Genomic DNA, 23,154 nt, shown 5'->3' on the forward strand with positions numbered 1-23,154 from the left:
GTAAGCAGCCGAAGGAGCGCATCCCTCGGGACAGCCCTCACTCTCTTCCCCCCGCCCCGTCTCCCCCACGGGCTGTGGGTCGGCAGCGCCCACACACGTGGCTCCGGGCAGCGGACACACGGGGACGAAAACCCGGCAACGTCACCGTCAGCTACAGCAGAGTTGTGGACAGTCTGGTCCATCCACCCACCCAGAGTCACTGACCACACTGCACCCCCCCCCCCCCCACCCCTGCACTGGCAGCCAGTCATTACCTGACGTTCACCGCTTGTACTCCAGTTGGCGTTGCGTAGCAACAGTACGGGTCATGGGCCGTGACCTCGACTGCCGTGCAACCTCCCGATACATCAGAAAACGCAATTTACAACACGTTATTACTTACCACCTTTTAGTTGACAACCGTTGTACGAACATAACGCTACCGCATTGGAAAGTGAATGAGCTTGTTTGCAGCAAACAGCAGTGCAAGGCGCTACAATCAAACTAATGACTCCAGTGGATTCAGAGCGATGAAATACTTCAGAAAAGGCAGTTTACAACAGGTTGTTACAATCCTTTTTAGTTGATGGCCGTAATATGAAAAGTCTTGGACACTGCCAATGCCAATGCCACTCGCGGCTCAGTTTTAAAGAGTGGTGTCGCCGTGTCCCCGGGGTGGGCGAGTGACAAATGTTGTATGAGCGGGGCGGATGTGGGGGCGGGGCGGATGTGGGGGCGGGGCGGATGTGGGGGCGGGGCGCTGTGGGGGCGGGGCGGATGTGGGGGGGGCGCGGCTGTGGGGCGGGGCGGATGTGGGGCGGGGGGATGTGGGGGCGGGGCCGGTGTGGAGGGCGGGGCCGGTGTGGAGGGCGGGGCCGATGTGGGGGGCGGGGCCGATGTGGGGGCGGGGCCGGTGTGGAGGGCGGGGCCGGTGTGGAGGGCGGGGCGGATGCGGGGCGGGGCGATGTGGGGGCGGGGCCGATGTGGAGGGCGGGGCCGATGTGGAGGGCGGGGCCGATGTGGGGGGGCGATGGGCCGGTGTGGGGGGCGGGCCGATGGGGGGGGCGGGGCCGACGTGGGGGGCGGGGCCGACGTGGGGGGCGGGGCCGCTGTGGGGGCGGGGCGGATGTGGAGGGCGGGGCCGGCGTGAGGGGGGGCGGGGCGGGGCCGATGTGGGGGGGCCGATGTGGGGGGGTTACATTCAAACCGCGCCAATGGGCTGCGAGTGTCGCTCAGTTTGTAAACTGCCGTTGGTGAAGCGGCTGCAGATTGGCGCCGAGTGGACCCGAGCGGCCCGTCTATACTCGTGGTCATTCACCGGGCTGGGACCCGAGCGGCCCGTCTACACTCACCGGGCTGGGACCCGAGCGGCCCGTCTACACTCACCGGGCTGGGACCCGAGCTGCGGCGGGTGTCCGAGCTGACAGTCCCGGCGGGAGGGGGTGAGCGGCGCTGAGGTGACCGGTGAGTGTTCGGCCGGACCGGCGCTTCTCTCCCTGCCCGGGTCACTCATTCTCCCTTCGCCCTCCCCCCTCATCGCCTCTCCCCTGCCCTAATATAAGCAAGCGGCTTGCTCTTTACCTTGTTAAAGAGGGAACTGCAGATGCTGGAGAAGTCTGAAGAAGGGTTTCGGCCCGAAACGTTGCCTATTTCCTTCGCTCCATAGATGCTGCTGCACCCGCTGAGTTTCTCCAGCTTTTCTGTGTAACCTTGCTCTTTACCTTATTGCCCATTGTTCGGTTTAATTAATAGTTAAAGTGTTTATACACAACTTTGGAGAGAGACTTTGAAGCCGCGCTTGGGAAATGGCCAAGTGAGCCGCTGAAGTGTTAATGCACGTATTTAGCTTCCAACCTCATGGTATGATCATTGATTTCCCCTCTCACCTGGCTCGCATCTATTTCTTCCCTGCGCTTCCACTTGTATTCCTGCCTCTACCTTCACATTTCGCAACTCTTAATCTCTTTGTGGATAAAGTTCAACTTCTGTGGATAAAGACTAGAGGTAGAAAGATAAAGTGTGAAAGAAGTGTGAAATGTAATGCTAGAGGAAGGCATATAAGTGGAGGGGGCCAGAGGGAAAGGCAGACACTGGTGTGTATCTTGGTAGAGAACAGGGTGAAAACCAGGGTCGGGGTAAGTTATCTAAAATTGTAAAATTCCATGTTCACACTTATTTCAAACTGAAGAAGATTCCTGACCTCCAATGTCACCTATTGATGTTTTCCATATGCTGGCTGACCTGCTGAGTTATTCCAGCACTTTGTCCCTTTTTTCCCTTTATACTTTATCCATGTTGAATATGTCCTTTCAGTTTGTGTGTGCCCTCACTCTGATGATGGAGAAGACCATAGAATAGGAAGGTTGAAATGGAGAGGAGAGTTAAAATAGTTAGCTACCAGGAGTTACAGCAAACCTTGGCAGACCGAGCACGTGTTTGGTGAAATGGTTGCCTTGTCTATATTTGGTCGAGCTGATGGAATGGAGGTGACATTGGAAGCGCTGAGTGCAATAGATGAGTGTAGAGAAGATGCTGTCTCGCATGGAATGGCTGCTGGTTTCCCAGATGGATGTGAGGGAGTAGGTAGAAGGTCAGGTGTTGCATCTCCTGCACTTGTAGTGGAAAGTACCAGGGGAGAGGGTAGTTTGGGTGGGAAGGGATGAATGAATTGAGAATTTGCAGAGAGTTTTCTGGAAATGGGTGGGGATGTAATTGATGGTGGATCACATCAGAGAATGACGTGTTGAATGTGGAGGCAGGTGGGGTGAAAGGTCAGGACCAGAACAAAGGCATGAACTACCCTTCTGTCTATGGGTGGGGTGGGAGGAGGGACTTGCTTATGTCACTAATACTCATCCACGTCAGCAGAGTGATTATTTATGAGACTTTGGTTTTATGTTCATTTTGCAGATTACTTGAAGAATTGAAAAGGACAATTACAAGAATTTTGGGCAAGTTTTATGTATCACATCAACTTTTTGTGGCATCTTCAGCTCCTTCCTACACAAAGTTTTGTATAGTTTGGAGAGAAAGGATGAAGCCGCGCTTGGGAAATAGTCAACATTCCCACAACCTTCACTTTTATGGAATCTCTATTTATTTGCTCAGTTAAATTTGTGACATTACGTGGTATTGATATTGTGGCTGAACCTACAGTGGATATGTTGAGCATCACTACATTAAGCAGTTGAATGGATGCAAATGATATTTTGGTTAGCCCTCATGAACACCCGTATCACATCCGTTACAGGTAGGTTTAATTTCATTCATTAAAGAGATGAGTAGTGAATTATAAAAATACTTGCATATTTCTATATTAATAGGGATCTATTACTTTATTTATTTTACTTAATTTTGATTCGAAACATTTCAAACTGAATCTTTGTTTTATATTGAACTGAAAGTGAATTATTTGTTCTATATCTCTACATCATCGCCTATATCTCTCGTTTCCCTTTCCCCCCGACTCTGTCTGAAAAAGGGTCTCGACCAGAAACGTCACCCATTCCTTCTCTTCAGAGATGCTGCATGTCCCGCTGAGTTATTCCAGCACTTTGTGTCTATAAACTGAATCCTATATTCTTAAATGCACTGTAATTTCAGTTAAATAAAGTGTCTGTGATTTAACCTGTTTTTCCCTCGTATTTTCTTGCTATTATTCACATTCTGTTCCCCAATAATGTTAAAGCTCCTTATGGTTCCTTTGGAAGATAAAACAATTGTGCTTTGAAGCATTTTTTACTTTTATGCACTTTTCAATTATAGCATTGCTTTTCAAAGGCGCTATGAATAACACTGGTTTAATTTTTCTCTAAAGCATAACTGTGGTATAATGTTGAATTGCCAGGAATAAACCTTTCTATACAATCGTTGCCTGTGATATTAACAGTAATGAAACGAAATTCCAAAACATCATCAAATTTATTACGTTTGATCATTTGCTTGTCCTTTTTATTTAAAAAAAAAAAGCCTAGTGCTCTGTTCCTTGCCGAAGTTTTGGGAAATCTCATCACCTAGCTGTGCTTCTACTCCCTGTCTACAAACTAAAAATGAAGCAGGAGGATCCGGTACAGAGAATTGTTCAATGCTGGTCAACAGACACGGATCACATCTTACGCGATAGCTTTGAGTCAGTGGACTGGTCCATGTTCAGGGAATCCGCTGCTAACCTGAATGAGTACGCCACTGCCGTGACTGACTTCATCAGCAAGTGAATAGAAGAGTGTGTGCTGAAGAAGACAATCTAAGTGTCCCCCAACCAGTATCCTTGGGTGAACTGTGAGGTACATTCACAGGTGAAGGCCAGGTCTAGTGCAAATGATCCTGAGTGGTACAAGAAAAGCTCACTATGATCTTTGCAAAGCCATCAAGGATGCCAAGAGACAATACCGGGACAAACTCGAGTCCCAGTCAATAATTCGGACACCCGCAGAATGAGGCACAGTCTGACTATTATCACTGGCTGCAAAGTGAGGTCAGGCAACATTGCTGTTGATAAGGTAGACACAAAATGCTGGAGTAACAGGCAGCATCTCTGGAGAGAAGGAATGGGTGATGTTTCGGGTCGATACCGTTCTTCAGCTGTTTACAAAGCAGCCCTACCTGATGATCTGAATGTTTTCTAAACTTGGTTTGAACAGAAGGCCAACGGGATGATGACACCGTCCCTTCAGACTTGAGTGTACTTCTTCCCAGGGTCACTGCTGCGGAGGTTAGATCGGCCTCCCTAAGGGTGAACCCACGGAAAGCATCTGACCCGGACTGAGTTCCTGGCTGTGTCCTTAGAAACTGCGCGGACCAACTAACGGGACGTATTCATGGACATCTTTAATCCGTTCTGAGGTAGCCACCTGCTTCAAGAAGACAACTATCATCCCGGTGCAGAAGAAAAGCAAGATCTCATGCCTAAAACACTTCTTGACAACACATCATCATGAAAGGCTAGTTATGGATGCATTAAATCCAGTCTGAACCCCGAGCAGTTCACCTACTGCCACAACAGGCTCGTAGACAATGCCATTGCCCTGGCCCAACACTCATCCCTAGAACACCTAAAGAAGAGAGGCACCTATGTCAGACTCTGATTCATAGACTGCAGCTCTGCCTTTAATACCATTATTATACCATCCAAGCTCATCACCAAACTCGTGGAACTTGTAGTCAGCATTCATCCCTGCAACTGGATCCTTGGCTTCCTCACCAACAGACCCCAATGAGTGAGGATAGGGGACAAATCATCCTCTACAATAATCCTCAACACTGGTGTTCTGCAAGGATGCATTTTCAGCCCCCTTCTTTACTCCTTATACCAGTGACTGAGCCAAGTACAATCCGATTCAATTTATAATTTCGCAGACCACACCACCAAGTGGGCTGGATATCAAATAATGACAAGGTGAGCGGAGTACCTCATGTCCTGTTATGTCTCTCAATGTTAGTAAGACAAAGGAGATAGTGATGGACTTCAGGAAGTGAAGTGGTACACAAACCCTGGTATACACTGATGGCACCTAAGTAGAGATGGTTGAAAGCTTCAAATTCCTCGGAGTAAATATCACCAACAACTTCTCCTGGAATAGCCATGTAGAAGCAATGGCCAAGAAACCACACCAATGCATCTACTTCCAGAGAAGTTTGGCATATCCTTGCAACTCTCACCAACTTCTACAGATGTGCTGTGGACAGGATTTTATCGGGATACATCATAGCATGGTTTGGGAACAGCTCCATCCAAGACCGCAAGAAATTGTAGAGAGTTGTAGACGTAGCCCAGCCCATCAAGCAAACCTACCTCCCTCCCATCCATTAACTTCATCTTCACTCATGCTGCCTTGGCAAGGCCACCAGCATAATCAAGGATGAGTTTCACCCCAGTCACTCCCTCTTCTCCCCCCTCCCATTGGGCAAGTTTGAAAATGTATACCCAAAAAGGCAAGGATTACTGGTCTTAATGATTACAGGCCTGTCACACTGACCTCTGTAGTCATGAAGACCCTTGAAAGGCTTGTGCTGGCCAAGCTGAAAAATATCACAAACGATTGCAGTTTGCATATCGGGCCAATAGATCTGTGGATGACCCGGTCAACCTGGGCTTGCACGTCATCATCCAGTACCTCTGAGACCTATGCAAGGATTTTGTTTGTTAATTTTAGCATTCAGCACCATTGTGCCAGAGCTACTAAACTCCAAACTTTCCGAGTTGACTGTGCCTCAACCCCTCTGTCGCTGGATCACCGCTTCCTGACAGACAGGAAGCAGCATGTAAGGCTGGGAAAGCACATCTCGGACCCACAAACCCTCAGCATAGGAGCACCGCAAGGCTGTGTACTCTCCCCTCTCCTCTACTCTCTCTACACCAATGACTGCACCTCCACTGACTCCTGTCAATCTTCTCAAGTTTGCGGACAACACAACCCTGATTGGACTGATCCAGGATGGGGAAGAATCTGCCTACAGACAGGAAGTGACACAGTTGACGGCCTGGTGCCATTGCAACAACCTGGAGCTCAATGCTCTTAAGACTGGAATTGATTGTAGACTTTAGGAGAGCTCCCCCTGCCCTCACCCCCATTCACCATCAACAACACCACAGTCACATCTGTGGAGTCTTTTAAGTTCCTGGGAACCATCATCTCCAAGGACCTTAAATGGGGGGTTGCCATCGACTCCTCAGTCAAAAAGGCACAACAGAGGATGTACTTCCTGCGGCAGCTGAGGAAGCACAATCTACCACAGGCAATGATGGTCCAATTCTACACGGCCATCGTAGAGTCTGTTCTCACCTTCTCCATCATGGTCTGGTTTGGCTCAGCCACCAAGCACGACATCCGGAGGCTGCAGCGAATCGTCCGATCAACTGAGAAGGTTATTGGCTGCAACCTTCCCTCCATTGATGAACTGTACACTGCAAGGGCCAGGAAGCGAGCGGGCAAGATCATCTCTGACCCCTCTCACCCTGGCCACAAACTCTTTGAATCACTTCCCTCTGGAAGGTGACCCTGGACTACCAAAGCTGCCACAGCCAGACATTAAAACAGCCTTTTTCCACGAGTAATAGCTCTACTCGATAACCAAAAATCTGTATCCTCCTTTTGCTCTGGTATTTTATTTAATTCACATGTTTAATCAATAATGTTTTATTAATATTTAATATTTTAAGCATCATTTCTAACTCACTATGTCATGTTGTCACTTGCGGGCGGAGCACCAAGGCAAATTCCTTGAATGTGAATACTTGGCCAATAAACTTATTCATTCATACCTCCAGATTCAGGGACAATTTCTTCCCAGCTGTTATCAGGCAACTGAACCATCTATCCTACCAACAACTAGAAAGCAGACCTGAGCTTGTACTACTTCATCAGGGACCCTCGGACTATCTTTAATCTGACTACTGGCTTTATCTTGCACTATGTCATTCCTCGTATCATATCTGTACACTGGACGGCTGGATTGTAATCATGTATTGTCTTTCTGCTGATTGGTTAGCACGCAACAAAACACGTGACAGTAAACAAATCTAAACTGTTTGTCCCAAAGGGGCTCTAAGTAGTCTTAATGAATTTGCACGAGTGGATTACTTGACTGGTTAGGGTGGACAGTAAGGAAATCAAGGAAATGATGGTGTTATAATGATGGCAATAAATAGGCATAGCCCTTCCAGCCATTCGTTTAAGAAGACAGTTTTGTCCAATTCTCTTATTAGGCTCGGGGTTCATGGAAGGAGTTTGTCTGGAATAGAATACTCGTTCAGAGAACGTGCTCTGCCTTGTCATAGGTTCATGTGATTGTGCAAGGGAGCTGGCTGGCTGGCTTCCACCATAGTCCTAATGCAGAATATGTGTAATTTGAAGTGGAATGTGGGAGCACAGCTCTCTGGTGTATGTAATGCTCAGTTAGTTTGAATTCTTGAAACTCTGATAGCTTTGTTTTTTAGTTTAGTTTATAGATGCAGCACGGAAACAGACCATTCGACCAACCGAGTCCACGCTGACCACACAATGTGTAGGAAGGAACTGCAGATGCTGGTATAAACCACCGATAGACACAAAAACCCAGAGTAACTCGGGAGAAAAAGGAATAGGTGACATTTTGGGTCGGGACCTTTCTTCAGACAAGGGTCTGTGTTACTCTAGCTTTTTGTGGCTATGTTCGTGCAAAGAATGATTTGCAGTGGTACTTGCAATGGCAGGAAAACAACACAGAAATGATGTTGAACTTTCAATTTGTGGGGCTAATCTAAAATAATTGACGAGTGATTTTAATAAATGCAGTTTATTTAGTTGTAGATGTATTTGAACATTATTTCATCCACCATCTAGTTTGAGTGAAATTCTTGATTGAGTTGGTCTTGTTTCAGCCTTTGAAGCAAAAATAAATGAACAAGGAAAAAAACATACAGGCGACCCTCTTCTCCCCCCCCCCTTCACATTATGGCCATTCAGGTAATGGAAATCTGCCCTTACAGAATTCACAGATCACCACCCCAAAACTTGAGAAATTGAAAAATAATTTGTTCTTGTGGAATTTATGTTAAAATGATACATATTTTAGTTCTCACTTCTTGCACAGACTTTTGTGTTATGAAAATGCAAGTTGTGGACCATTTACTTGGGATACAACTCTGTAATGTTAGGGTTGTTTGTACTGTTAATTCCTGATATCCATCACAGTGACAACGAATAAGCCAAAAGCATGATAATGCAAAAAAGCCCAGTGATCCTGTCATTATTATGATTTTGTGTTGAGACCCTTCTTCAGACTGTCTGAAGACGAGCCACGATCCGAAACGTAACCTATTCCTTTTCTCCAGAGATGCCTGACTGATTTACTCCAGCGTTTTGTGTCTCTCTTCAGTTTACACCAGCATCTGCAGTTCCTTCCTACACATGAAACTAATGCACCTGGACAAGTGTAAACTGGTGCCGACTGTGCCGATGCATTACTTTTCCTCCACAACCTCAGTGACCACTGCACCAGTCCATAAGTGAGAGCAGGAATTTCTCTCAGTGCCTGGTCTTGCTTTCCTCATTTGTCAATGTGACTTCTATTTGGGAGCGTCAAATGATGGTGACAGCCGCCAGCAGCAGGTTGGATAGTGCAGTCATTTCGAGTAGAGTTGGGAACTGGCAAAGAGGACATTGCTGTTTGTGGGCTGGACGGTATTCCATGCTTACAAAGTCTGAGAATGAGAAATTGCCTGTGGGTGGTTCACTTGGAAATGTCTCAAATACAGCAAACTAATTAAAACCCTATGGGTGCAACTCGTATCCAAAGCCTTCAAAAATTTAGCTGGTCTAATTATTTTGTGTTCAGGTACAAAGGATGGCACAGTGGTAGAGTTGCTGCCTTAGTGTCAGAGACCCGGTTTCAATCCCAATTACAGGTGCTGTCTTTTCGGAGTTTGTACATTCTTCCCCTGGGTTTTCTCCGAGATCTTCGGTTTCCTCCCACACTCCAAAGATGTACAGGCTTGTAGGTTAATTGGCTTGGTATAAATTTAAATTGTCCCTAGTGTGTGTAGGGTTGTGTTAATGTGTGGGGATCACCGGTCGGTGGGCCGAAGGGCTTGTTTCCACGCTGTATCTCTAAACTAACATACAAAAGGTTGAAATTGATCTGAGTGCTCTTACATTACCAGTTTTAAAAAAGTAATGAAGTTATAAAATATGGATGGATATTGAGAAACATCTGTGCTGGCTGAGTCATGTCTCCAACTGGAGGTTTGATTGTGGCAAAAGGAATGGTTGCTTTTTTCTATGTGTAATTGCTTCATTTAAAGTTAACGCATGGTATGTTAAATGTAGGCAACTTGCGTGATGCAGATGCTTGAGAATATTTAACTACAGGTATAGGAAAAGGTGGCTGAGCAACAGCAGCTAAATGCTTTGTTAGATCGTCTCTTTGAAATGTTGATTAGGTTCAGAAAGTTCAATTTAATTTATCGTCACGTGTACAGTGAACAATTTTTGTTGCTTGCTAACTAGTCTGCAGAAAGACAAAACATGAATACAATCGAGCCATTTACCATGTAAAGATACGATAGGGGGATAAAGTTTAGTGCAAGGTAAAGCCAGCAAAGTCTGATCAAGCATAGTCCGAAGGTCACCCATGAGGTAAATAGTAGTTCAGCACTTGAGCCATGTGTGCCTTGTATGTTTAAGTACTAAAGTATTTATTGGATTTTTATTTCCTTTTGGTTTAAGAAACACTTGTCCTACTTTTTCTTTATTTGAATTGGTCAGAAATGTGTGTAAACAAAGCAGTGATTCAAATTTAACTTGGACATTGAACTTTGGATTAATTTAATAGAATTGACTAATGGGCACTGGGTGAGTTGCAGGTTGAAGTTATCTGGTTAATTTCTAAAGGTGTAAAGCAAACCTGTTTGTCTTGGGATAGAATTTACATGGCCTCGGGTTTTTTTTGAGAGGGTGGATGCTAGTAAGTTTATATGGGGAACTAGATAACCACTTAAAAATTACTTTGGTAATTGACATGAAGAAAATAAACACTTTGAATGAAACATAAAAAATAGGTGCAGGAGTAGGCCATTCGGCCCTTCGAGCCTGCACCGCCATTCAATATGATCATGGCTGATCATCCAACTCAGTATCCTGTTCCTGCCTTCTCTCCATACCCCCTGATCCCTTTAGCCACAAGGGCCACATCTAACTCCCACTTAAATATAGCCAATGAACTGGCCTCAACTACCTTCTGCAGCAGAGAATTCCAGAGATTCACCACTCTGTGTGAAAAAAGTTTTGCCTCATCTCGGTCCTAAAAGATTTCCCCCTTATCCTTAAACTATGGCCCCTTGTTCTGGACTTGCCCAACATCGGGAACAATCTTCCTGCATCTAGCCTGTCCAACCCCTTAAGAATTTTGAAACCGTATAGGGTGGAAGAACAAATGTGCAGGAAGGAACTGCAAATGCTGTTTTACACCCAAGATGGACACACAATGATGGAGTAACTCAGCGGGACAGGCAGGATCTGTGGAGAAAAGGAACAGATGACGTTTCGGGTTGTGACCTGGCTGAAGAAGGGCCTCGACACGAAACGCCACATATTCCTTTTTTCCAGAGATGCTGCCTGACCCGCTGAATTACTCCAGCTTTTTGTGTCTATCTAGGGTGGAAGACGACCCATTTCTATATAACCTCACCCACACCTTATCTCTTAAGAACACACTGCCTTAACTGCAGGTAATCATTGAAATTGACAAGACATTGCTTCAATTAACACTTGTGCAAATATATTCTGTTAAACAATTCTTTTTTATGCAGAATGGAAGCGTCCTGCTTGGAGCTAGCTCTAGAAGGTGAACGGCTTTGTAAAGCAGGTGACTGTCGAGCTGGTGTATCCTTTTTTGAAGCAGCAGTTCAGGTTGGAACGGAGGATCTGAAAACTCTCAGCGCCATCTACAGTCAGCTTGGAAATGCGTATTTTTATTTGCACGATTATTCGAAAGCTCTGGAGTTCCACCATCATGACCTCACCCTAGCAAGGTAAGCGTCAAGTATTCCAACATCACTGGATTCATTTTTGGCTACTTACTCAGTTCAAAGATTCTTTTGATTTGAAATGAATCCCTCTATATCCAGTGAATGCCTTTTAATAACCATGTACACAAGATATACCACAGTATATTCCCGCTGAGTTACTCCGGCATTTTGTGTCTATCTTCGGTGTTAACCAGCATCTGCAGTTCCTTCCTACACAATATATTCTTTTCTCCCCCTACCTCCTTTAATCTCTATTAAATAACGGTCAGCATTTGTTGCGCATTACTAAGTTTTCATGATGACGGCTTTATAATAATCTTGTAGTTCTGTGCTTACTCTGCAAATTATAACATTCTTGGTAATAAACTACAGTGAACTGAACTGAATAATGTTCTTGGCAGTGGTTTCCGGTATTTATTTATTGATGTGATGTTAACTGATCTGATTGTTGTGCCTCTATTCCAGAAGGGCTGTAGGAAAAAAGGCTGGGATCTGCTGGCCAGTGAGCTTAACGTCTGTAGTTGGAAAGTTACTAGAGAGTATTATGAGGGATATGATATACAGGCGGGCAAGGGCTAATTAGGGAGAATCAGCATGTTTTTTTTTACGTTGGAGGTCGTGTCTCATGAATGAGTTTGAGTTTTTTGAATATGTGACCAAAAATGTTGATGAGGGCAGTGCTGTAGATGTTGTTTATGTGGATTTCAGCAAGGCATTTGAAAAGGTTCACCAGCATAATCAAGGATGAGTCACCCTGACCACTCCCTCTTCTCTCCTCTCTCCATCGGGCAAAGGTTGGAAAAGTGTGTAAATGCACATCTCCAGATTCTGGGACTGTTTCTTCCCCACTGTTATCAGGCAACTGAATCATCCTACCACAATTAGAGAGCTTTCCTGAACTACTATCTACCTCATTAGAGACACTCAGACTCTTTGATAAGACTTTACTAATATAATCTTGCACTAAGCATTATTCACATTATTCCATCATGTATCTGTACACTGGATGGCTCGATTGTAATCGGGTATTGTCTTTCTGTTGACTGGTTAGCATGTAAATAAAAAAAGTTTTACACTGTTCCTCCTCGGTACAAGTGACAATAAAATAACTAAACTCAACTCGAGGTGCCTCATGGTGATCTGCTCTGGAAGGTTAAATGGCATGGGATCCAAGGAGAGATGTGTGAATGGATCGAAAATTGGCTTCGTGGAAGGAAGCAGAGGGTGATAGCAGAAGGTTGCTGTTCGGATTGGCGGCCTGGAACCAGCGGTGTGCCTTGGAAAAGGGGGAAAGATTTAATAAGAATCTGAGGGGGTAACCTTTTCACACAAAGGGTGGTGGGTGTAAGGAACAATCTGCCAGAGGAGGTAGTTGAGGCTGGGACTATTGCACCGTATAAGAAACAATTAGACAGGTACATGGATAGGACAGGAATATGGGCCAAACGCACGTGGTTGGGACTGTTGTAGATGGGGCGTGTGGGCAAGTTGGGCCGAAGGGCCTGTATCCACGCTGTATGACTGTTCCTACAGATCTTTTCCATCTCTTTTAAAAATAATCACACCTTGCAATCTTCTGATTCGGCGCCATTCTATTATTAATTTAAAGATTATGGTCTTCTACAGGCCCACCCCGGGTTACAAACGACCAATACATATAAATGAGCACCTATGAATTTCAGTCAACTAAATTCAATCTCAAAGTTTACATGTAACTTCTCCACTGTAATCAAGCACAATTGACTCTTACAAACACACTGCCAGTTTCACTCTGGGTGGTCACTTAGAGTTGCGTCTATTCATACTTGTGAAACAATACCCAAACGTTCCTCATATGTTAACCCAATCATTTCCCAGGATCATTCTCTTAAACCTCTGGAACTCTCCAATGCTTGCACATCCGTCCTCCGATATGGAGCCCAAAACTTCACAATATTCCAAATGCCATCTTATTTTAAATGCCATCACATTCACTGGAATTTAGAAGAATGAGAGGGAATCTTTTTGAAACGTATAAAATTCTTAAGGGATTGTACAGGATCGGTGCAGGAAAAATGTTACCAATGTTGGGGGAGTCCAGAACCAGGGGTCACAGTTTAAGAATAAGGGGTAGGCCATTAGGACTGAGATGAGGAAAATCTTTTTCACCCAGAAAGTTGTGAATCTGTGGAATTCTCTGCCACAGAAAGCAGTGGAGGCCAATTTGCTAGATGTTTTCAAGAGAGAGTTTGATTTTGCTCTTAGGGCTAATGGAATCAAGGGATATGGGGAGAAAGCAGGAAAGGGGTACTGATTTTGGATGATCAGCCATGATCATATTGAATGGAGGTGCTGGCTTGATGGGCCAAATAACCATATAACAATTACAGCACGGAAACAGGCCATCTCGACCCTTCTAGTCCGTGCCGAATACGTATTCTCCCCTAGTCCCATATACCTGCGCTCAGACCATAACCCTCCATTCCTTTCCCGTCTATATAACTATCCAATTTATTTTGAAATGATAAAAACAAACCTGCCTCCACCACCTTCACTGGAAGCTCATTCTACACAGCTACCACTCTCTGAGTAAAGAAGTTCCCCCTCGTGTTACCCCTATACTTCTGTCCCTTAATTCTCAAGTGATGTCCCCTTGTTTGAATCTTCCCTACTCTCAGTGGGAAAAGCTTATCCACGTCAACTTTGTCTATCCCTCTCATCATTTTAAAGACCTCTATCAAGTCCCCTCTTAACCTTCTGCGCTCCAAAGAATAAAGCCCTAACTTGTTCAACCTTTCTCTGTAACTTAGTTGCTGAAACCCAGGCAACATTCTAGCAAATCTTCTCTGTATTCTCTATTTTGTTGACATCCTTCCTATAATTAGGCGACCAAAATTGTACACCATACTCCAGAATTGGCCTCACCAATGCCTTGTACAATTTTAACATTGCATCCCAACTTCTATACTCAATGCTCTGATTTATAAAGGCCAGCACACCAAAAGCTTTCTTTCCACCCTATCTACATGAGATTCCACTTTCAGGGAACTGTGCACAGTTATTCCCAGATCTCTCTGTTCACCTGCATTCTTCAATTCCCTCTACGTCCTATTTTGATTTGTCCTGCCAAGATGTAGCACCTCACACTTATCAGCATTAAACTCCATCTGCCATCTTTCAGTCCACTCTTCCAACTGGCATAAATCCCTCTGTAGACTTTGGAAAATCTACTTCATTATCCACAACCCCACCTATCTTAGTATCATCTGCATACTTACAAATCCAATTTACCACACCATCATCCAGATCATTGATGTACATGACAAACAACAGTGGACCCAACACAGATCCCTGTGGCACCCCACCCGTTACTGGCCTCCAACCTGACAAACAACCATCCACCATTACTCTCTGCATCTCCCATTCAGCCACTGTTGAATCCACTTGCTACTCCACCATTAATACCCAACAATTGAACCTTCTTAAACAACCTTCCGTGAGGAACCTTGACAAAGGTCTTACTGAAGTCCATATATACAACATCCACTGCTTTACCCTCATCAATTTCCCGTGTAACCTCTTCAAAAAATTCAAGAAGATTAGTCAAATATGACCTTCCAGGCACAAATCCATGTTGACTGTTCCTAATCAGACCCTGTTTACCCAGATGCTTATATATATTATCTCTAAGTATCCTTTCCATTAATTTGCCTACCACTGACGTCAAACTAACAGGTCTATAATTGCTAGGTTTATTCTTAGAACCTTTTTTAAACAATGGAACAACATGCACAGTACGCCAATCCTCCGGCACTATTCCTGTTTCTAATGACATTTGAAATATTTCTGTCATAGTCCCTGCTATTTCTACACTAACTTCCTGCACCCATTTTCTATGTTTCTCACAGTAGAGTGACCAAAACTGATCACTATGTGCTGCCCCAACAATGTGTTAAACAACTTCCAGCTTCTAGGAACAGAATTAAGTCATTTGGCCAATCGAGTCTACTCCGCTGATCTATAATGTATGAGATGGTGTCTTAGAGCAGTTTGTAGTTGAGGGAAAAGGCAATTTGAGATGTGTTATTCTGTAATGAACCAGGTTTGATTCTGGAACTTGTATTAAGGGACCACTAGGAGGTAGTGACCATAATAAGATGAAACTCAACCCTTGAGAGGCAGAAGATGAAATTGGAGATGTTGGAATTCCTGTTGACCAAAGGTGACTAAAGAGGCATGATGGAGGAGCAGGCTAAAATTGATTGGAAAGGGACCCTAGCAGGAATGATGGTGGAACAGCAATGGCAGGAATTCCTGGGAACAATTGGGAAAATGCAAGATCTTTTAATTCCAAAGGAAAATAAAGATTGTAAGGGAGAATTAGGTGATTGTGGCTGACGAGGGAAGTCAAAGACAGCATAAAACTAAAAGAGAAGGCATATAACATTGCAAAGATTAGTGGGAAGCTGGGGAATTAGGCCATTCGGCCCCATCAAGTCTAATCTGCCATTCAATCATGGCTGATCTATCTCTCCCTCATAACCCCGTTTTCCTGCCTTATTCCCATAACCCTTGACACCCGTACTAATCAAGAATCTATCTACCTCTGGTTTAAAAATATCCAGTGCTGGCCTGCACAACCTCCAGTGACAAAGAATTCCACAGATTCACCACCCTATGACTAAGATCATCAGCAGTGCAACTTTGGAGTGCTTGAACCAAGTATTGACAAGCAGGTTATTTAACAGGGTAAATACAACAGAGGGGAAACTTTTTTCCCCCACAAAGGGTGGTGGGTATATGGTGGCAGGCGCGACTCTCGTCAGCAGCGGCCTCTGCAGCCCGTCTGCGTTTTTATTATTTTTTGTCTATGTTTCTATGTAGTTTTTGTTATTTTTTGTTGGGGTATGTGTGTGGGGGGGGTGGGGGTGGGGTGGGAGGGAGGGGGGGGGTACTTTTAAATCTCTCCCTGCACGGGAGACCCGACCTTTTCTTTGTCGGGTCTCCGTTGTCGTTGGGGCTGCAACGAGGAGCGGCCTCCAATGGGAAGACCGGGGGCTCCAGTGCCGACTACTCACCTCACCGTTGCGGAGCTGGCCGAGTCCAGAGCGGGTGGAGCGGTGGTGGAGCGCTGCTGCGGCCCGACCTCTGGAGATTCGGAGGCTGCAACTGCGGGTCTGGAGGACGGCGGCACCGGGAGCCCGCGGGTCCCTGGAGGGAGACCGCTTTTCAGGGCTCCCGCAATGGTGACTTCTCCCGCCCGAGTTGCGGGGTCGAAGAGCTCCTGGAGCGGGGCCTGACATCACCGCCCCGCGCGGCTTGGAACCCTGCGAGCGCACGCCGGGGGCTCTAACACCAAGAACCCGGTGTGCGACCTTGCATCACCCGGCGTGGCTTTAATGGCCGCGGGACAATCGCCATTGCCAGCCGGGGGCTTTGACTTTGACTCTGACATCGGGGGGGAGTGCAGTGGAGAGATACGTTTTTTTGGCCTTCCATCACAGCAATGCGATGGATGTTTATGTAAATTATGTTGTGTCTTGGGTCTATTTGTTTGTAATGTATGGCTGCAGAAACGTCATTTTGTTTGGACCTCAAGTGGTCCAAATGACAAATAAATTGTATCTTGTATGGTCAGAGCTGCAAGAGGAGGTTGTTGAGGTAGGTACTATCGCACAACGATCGAAAAACATTTGGGCAGGTACTTGTATAGGATGGGCTTAGAAGGATATGAGCCAAACGCAGACAAATGGAACTAGTGTCGATGGGGCATGTTGGTCAGCGTGTACATGTTGGGCCGAAGAGCTTGTTTCCACACTGTGTGACTTTGACTCCATTAATGCTATTACGAACAAGAGACAAATGTCAGCATTCTGCTGAAAATTATGAATTGCTTTTGTTGTCATGTAGCATTTAGCTGAATGTGGTTCCAAGAAACACTTAACTCCAGAAGAACTGCTATTGAAAACACTTCAGTGATATCTTCAGTACCTACAACTGAGAAAGATGGTTGTTCATTTTGCTCAGAGCATGGTATTGTTGCAGGGGTATCTGGAGCATTGAGCTTTATCAATAGCTTTAATAACATTTTCTCCTCCACGTCGGTGTTAAGAATGTTTTCTAACTGCATGATGATCAGCTCTTTGCATTCATTAGACCACGATACAGTCTGAGGAGGTAGCAGGATAAATGCCAAAACACACATAGTACAGAGGGCAGACTTCCCTTCCCTGCAATTCTCATATCAGTCACCAGAAACCTCAGAAGGTTGATTAATAGTGTTGGTATCATAACTGATTAGAAGCTGGACATCCTCAGTCATAGAGTGATACAGAGTGGAAACAGGTCCTTCTACCCAACTTGCCCACACCAGCCAAAGTATTCCAGCAACACTAGCCCCGCTTGCCCATGTTTCGTCGATATCCTTCCAAACCTGTCCTATCCATGTCTAATTGTTTCGTAAACATGGGGGTAGTCCCTACCTCAACTACTTCCTCTGGCAGCTTGTTCCATACACTCACCACCTTCTGTGTGGAAAAAAAATTACCCCTCAAATTAATATTAAATCTTTTCCCCTTCACCTTAAACCTCTGGTCCTCAATTCACCTACTCTGGGCAAGAGACTCGGTGCATCTAAACGCACACGTCTCAACATCATACACCTGCATGTACCTTGAAGACTATCATCCTGAAGGTAGTCTTCAAGGTACATAATCTTCAAGGTAATCCACAATGCTTGCTGCTTCAATAGGATGAGGTGAGTATTAAGGACAAGTGCAATGCAGGAAGTGTTGCTAGTTGCATGTTAAAATCTATTTGCTTAACTTGCTTAATTTTCAGAACAATTGGTGACCGACTGGGTGAAGCAAAAGCCAGTGGCAACCTTGGCAACACCTTTAAGCTTTTGGGACGTTTTGATGAAGCTGTAGTTTGCTGCCAAAGACATTTGGATATTTCAAGAGAGCTCTGTGATAAGGTATTGGTCATTATATTATGTGACGTGTCATCTGTATTTCAATGCCATTTTAAGGAATGATATTATCACTTATACACATCAGGTGTTCATTGTGACTTTTTTATGATGACATTAGAAATTTAAAGGAAATCGTGGAGACAAGTAGTTGCTTATCACCATTACTTCTAGAGGAAGATTGATGGTCAATCTCTGTCTAAAATGTATATGCCAATGGAGGGATATTGCTTATCGTCCTTACTTTGAGAAAACAATGAGTGAATTATTTAAGCACTGCAGTGAAAGTGAATTACTGTGGAGTAGATAAAGTTCACATTCAAGGAAAATTACAGTAAAACTCTATTAATTTGGTATGTTCAGAACTTTGGGTGGTATTAGACCATAGACTTTCTATGTTTCTATCAAGGGATATGGAGAGAAGGCAAGCACGGGTTATTGATTGGGGACGATTAGCCATGATCATGATGAATGGTGGTGCTGGCTCGAAAGGCCGAATGGCCTCCTTCTGCACCTATTTTCTATGTTTCTAGACTATCATATTTATCAGGCTATTGATATTATTTGAATTGATACTTCAGAATATTTTCAATCCATTTTTAATTAAATGTTACACAGAATACTAAATTTACAATAGGGAGTTACAAGTGAGTGCAGGAACTATGGATGTCAGGAGTTGAAGGAGAGCAGGAACTGGCCCTGTGGACTGTTTTCTAAACGGGGAGAGAATCCAGAAATCAGAGGTGCAAATAGACTTGGGAGTGCTGGTGCAGGACTCCCAAAAGGTTAATCTGCAAGTCGAATCAGTAGTAAGGAAGGCAATCGCAATGCTACATTCCCAGAGAGTGAAAGGAGAGCAGCAACTATGTCCCTGGAGAGTGGAAGGAGAGCAGGAACTATGGCCCTTGAGAGTTTCAGTTTAGCTTATTGTCACGTGTACTGAGATACAGTGAAACGTTTTAGTGGAAGGAGTGAAAGAATTATGGGCCTGGCGAGTGGAAGGAGAGCAGGAACAGGGGCCTGTTGAGCCAGATCCTGAACCATTGAGATTTCTGAATATACACATAACATATTTTTGGAGTTTTAACCAAACAAAGGTTGTTTCATCTTTCGAGGGAGAGGCTCAAAATTTTGGTCAAACCTATGAGACAAAGACTCGGCTGTTGTATATGTATGAAATCAACCGAGATATGGTCCACAGGATGGATTGCAAAGGTGATAAGTTGGCTCAGAATTCTTCTGTGAATGAATGGTCCTCATTCTGGGGCAAGCAGAGTTTTGAGTGGTGTTAACCACAAACAGAATTCATGATTGGATACATGCTCACACCCTTGAAATGTCTAATGATTATCAGGGCCTTGCTGACTCTGTACTGCACTTTTATTATGCAATTTTATGCTTTCCTATTTTGTGCTGCTGAATAGGTGGGTGAAGCAAGAGCACTGTACAACCTGGGCAATGCATACCATGCCCATGGTAAATCCCTGGCTTGTGCAGAAGCACAAGACCCAGGCAACTTTCCAGAAGAGGTGATGGACGTTTTACAGAAAGCTTCAGAATACTATAAGTGAGTAGCTCTTGCATGAATTCATAGAGGTTTGAGTTGCTTTTCTGGCTTGCATTTCTTTTGAACACACTATTCACTTAATTTTAGAAAGACACTAGTGGAAACATCACCTATGCCTTCTCTCCAGAGATGCTGTCTGACCTGCTGTGTTACTCCAGTTTTTTGTGTCCATCTTTGCTTTAAATCCGCTTCTGCAGTTCCTTCCTGCACATTCACTTAATTTTGCTGCCCTACCATTGTACCACATTTTCCTTTATGTTAAAATATTCAGTGTTTCAAAATTTGAGGCAATAATGGATATTGCTTCCTACTATGTTTAGTGAGGGATGTTGCCAGAGGAAAAAGTTAAACTCTTTTTGAGAATGAAGAAGGGTCCCAACCTGAAATGTCGCTTACTCAGATCAGGCACGGAAATCGCTATCAAAATATAGGGGGGGGGGACCGGAGGACACACAATTTCTTGGCGGCCGTGTGTGCATGCGCACATACACACGCGAGGCTTCATAGAAACATAGAAATAGAAACATAGAAATTAGGTGCAGGAGTAGGCCATTCGGCCCTTCGAGCCTGCACCGCCATTCAATATGATCATGGCTGATCATCCAACTCAGTATCCCGTACCTGCCTTCTCTCCATACCCCCTGATCCCCTTAGCCACAAGGACCACATCTAACTCCCTCTTAAATATAGCCAATGAACTGGCCTCAACTACCCTCTGTGGCAGAGAGTTCCAGAGATTCACCATTGAGATTTCTGAATATACACATAACATATTTTTGGAGTTTTAACCAAGCAAAGGTTGTTTCATCTTTCGAGGGAGAGGCTCAAAATTTTGGTCAAACCTATGAGACAAAGACTCAGCTGATGTATATGTATGAAATCAACCGAGATATGGTCCACAGGCTCAATCATAGGCTCAATCCAGCTCTAAATGCAGCTCTACTCTGCCTGTCTCGCCGGGTTAACCTACAAGCCTTGCCTGGACTGACTGGACACCAGCCTGGAGCCGTGAAGCTAGCGCTGCTTCTCCGCGCTGGCTGTAAACCTGGGCCATCTTTCCCGTGAGTCCAGGTAGGTTAACCTGGCGGGACAGGCAGAGTTGAGCTGGGTTTAGCGCTGCTTCTCTGCACTGGCTGTGGGCCTGGGTGCACAGCTCCCGTCTGACTCCCAACATCTCGCCAGCCCTGGGGGGGGGGTGAGGGCAGTGGCGGTTCGGCAGCGATTGCAGCACCGGAGACCAGGATCGTTCCTGGCTGCAGATGAGGCGCAGGTCTGTGTCCAGGGCTGCTGGGGTGTTTTGGCACGTCTTCCCTCCTCCAATCACCGCGCTCTATCCTCAGTCCCACCACCCCTACTTCCGCCTCTGACTGACATTTCCCTCCTCAAATGATCGCACTGCATCGTCATGTCCCGCCCCCATTTCCTGCTGACCGATGTCTCTCTCTCGTCCAATCGTCGCCCTCGATCAGCAGTCCCACCTTAACTGCCTCGCGGAAAGCGGAGTTTTAACTGGGTTTTAAAATCCAGTTTACAAAAAATGGGGTGGGGGGGGTGGGAATCGTCCCCCCCTCTCAAATCAAATCAACCTTTATTGTCATCTTGCAAAGCAGCATTTGTACAGTGCAAAATTAGAAGACGTTTCCCAGGGAATACTGGAGCATCGCACATAAAACCTAAACATTTCACACATAATAACAGTAAAAACAATCCAGTCCCTGATGAAACAGTATAAATAGTTAAAAGCAGGTAAAACAGCAACATTAAAATACAGTAAAAACAGTCATTAAAATGTCCAGGGCAGCTGATTTGAGTGGCCAGTGCCAGAGTTATTAAAATGTCAGTGCAAAGCTGCAGAATCAGGTGGAGTGACTGTTTAGCAGCCTCACAGCCTATGTCAGGAAGCTGTTTGGTAGTCCGGGCTTTGATGCTACGGTATCTTTTGTCTGATGGCAGGAGATCCAGGTGTGTGTGGAGGGGGTGCAGTTTGTCCTTCACTATTCTCAGAGCTTTTTTTAAGGAAGCGGCTCTGGAACAGTTTTTGTACCGAGGGTAGGGAGACGCCAATGATCCTCTCTGCTCCCCTCATTACCCTATGCAGAGCCTTCCTGTCTGAGCAGTTGCAGTTGGAGTACCACGTGTGTACAGACTCCACCGTGCCCCTGTAAAATGTCCTGAGGTTGTTGGTGGGGAGTGAGGCCTGTTTGAGTTTCCTCAGGAAGTGCAGTCGCTGATTAATGATTTGGCAATCCCAGTGTTGTTCCTGGACCAGGTGAGGCTGTCTGTAATTTGCACTCTGAGGAACTTTATGCTCTCCATTCTCTCCACCGTGGTGCCACTGATGTTGAGGGGTGTGTGTTTTGGCTGCGACTTCCTGGTCGACAATCATCTCCTTTGTTCTGTCGACGTTTAATGCTAAATTGGTGTTGCCGCACAAGTCCACTAGTTGTTTCTCTTCCTCCCTGTACATTGATTCATCATCTCTGCTGATGAGTCCTACCACTGTTGTGTCATCTGCGAATTTTATGATCTTATTGTCCCTGAATCTGGCAGCACAGTCATATGTGAACAACAGCGGGCTGAGCACACAACCTCAACGTGATCGAGCCCGAGCTGTTCTTGCCAACACGGACTGACTGCGGTCTCTCTGTCAGAAAGTCAGAGAGGAGGGACGCGTGCCCCCAACCCCCCCCGTGATTTCCGCCCCCCTGACTCAGATTGTCCAGAGGTGCTGCCTGACCTAAGTTCTCCAGCAATGAGTTCTGCACAAGATTCCGGAAAAGATCATACATGATTCCAATGGAGCCATCCACAGTGTATAGATAGATGATAAGGGAATAACGTGAATAAAGTTTGGTGCAAGATGAAGTTAGTAAAGTCTGGTCAAAGATAGGCACAAAATGCTGGAGTAACTCAGCGGGACAGGCAGCATCTCTGGAGAGAAGGAATGGGTGAAGTTTCGGGTCGAAACTTTAACGAACCAAACAATAATCAAGAGATTATGCACAAAAACCTCAACAGCACTATTCGCTCTACACTACTATCAAAGTGGTACAGTGTGGAAACGTGCCCTTTGGCCCAACTAGCCCACGCCGGCCAACATTGTCCCAGCTACACTAGTCCCACTTGCCTGCGCTTGGTCCATATCCCGTCAAA

At 45.3% G+C, this 23,154-nt stretch overlaps 1 protein-coding gene across 2 annotated transcripts in view; it reads left to right on the forward strand.

Annotated features, from left to right (window-relative positions):
* The first annotated feature begins 1,271 nt into the window (after window positions 1-1,271).
* LOC129701275 (G-protein-signaling modulator 2-like) overlaps window positions 1,272-23,154 on the forward strand; it is a 50,802-nt gene continuing 28,919 nt past the window's right edge. The window contains exons 1-5 of one of the 2 annotated variants that reach the window (XM_055642432.1): window positions 1,272-1,443; window positions 2,890-3,229; window positions 11,267-11,488; window positions 18,305-18,440; window positions 19,859-20,001. In XM_055642432.1, the coding sequence (XP_055498407.1) occupies window positions 3,171-3,229; window positions 11,267-11,488; window positions 18,305-18,440; window positions 19,859-20,001 (560 nt within the window). In that variant the 5' untranslated portion in view covers window positions 1,272-1,443; window positions 2,890-3,170. The remainder of the gene's footprint in view (window positions 1,444-2,889; window positions 3,230-11,266; window positions 11,489-18,304; window positions 18,441-19,858; window positions 20,002-23,154) is intronic. The other variant, XM_055642431.1, reaches the window with a different exon arrangement.

Source organism: Leucoraja erinacea, chromosome 10, assembly GCF_028641065.1.
Source record: "Leucoraja erinacea ecotype New England chromosome 10, Leri_hhj_1, whole genome shotgun sequence".
Classification (NCBI taxonomy): Eukaryota; Metazoa; Chordata; class Chondrichthyes; order Rajiformes; family Rajidae; genus Leucoraja; species Leucoraja erinaceus.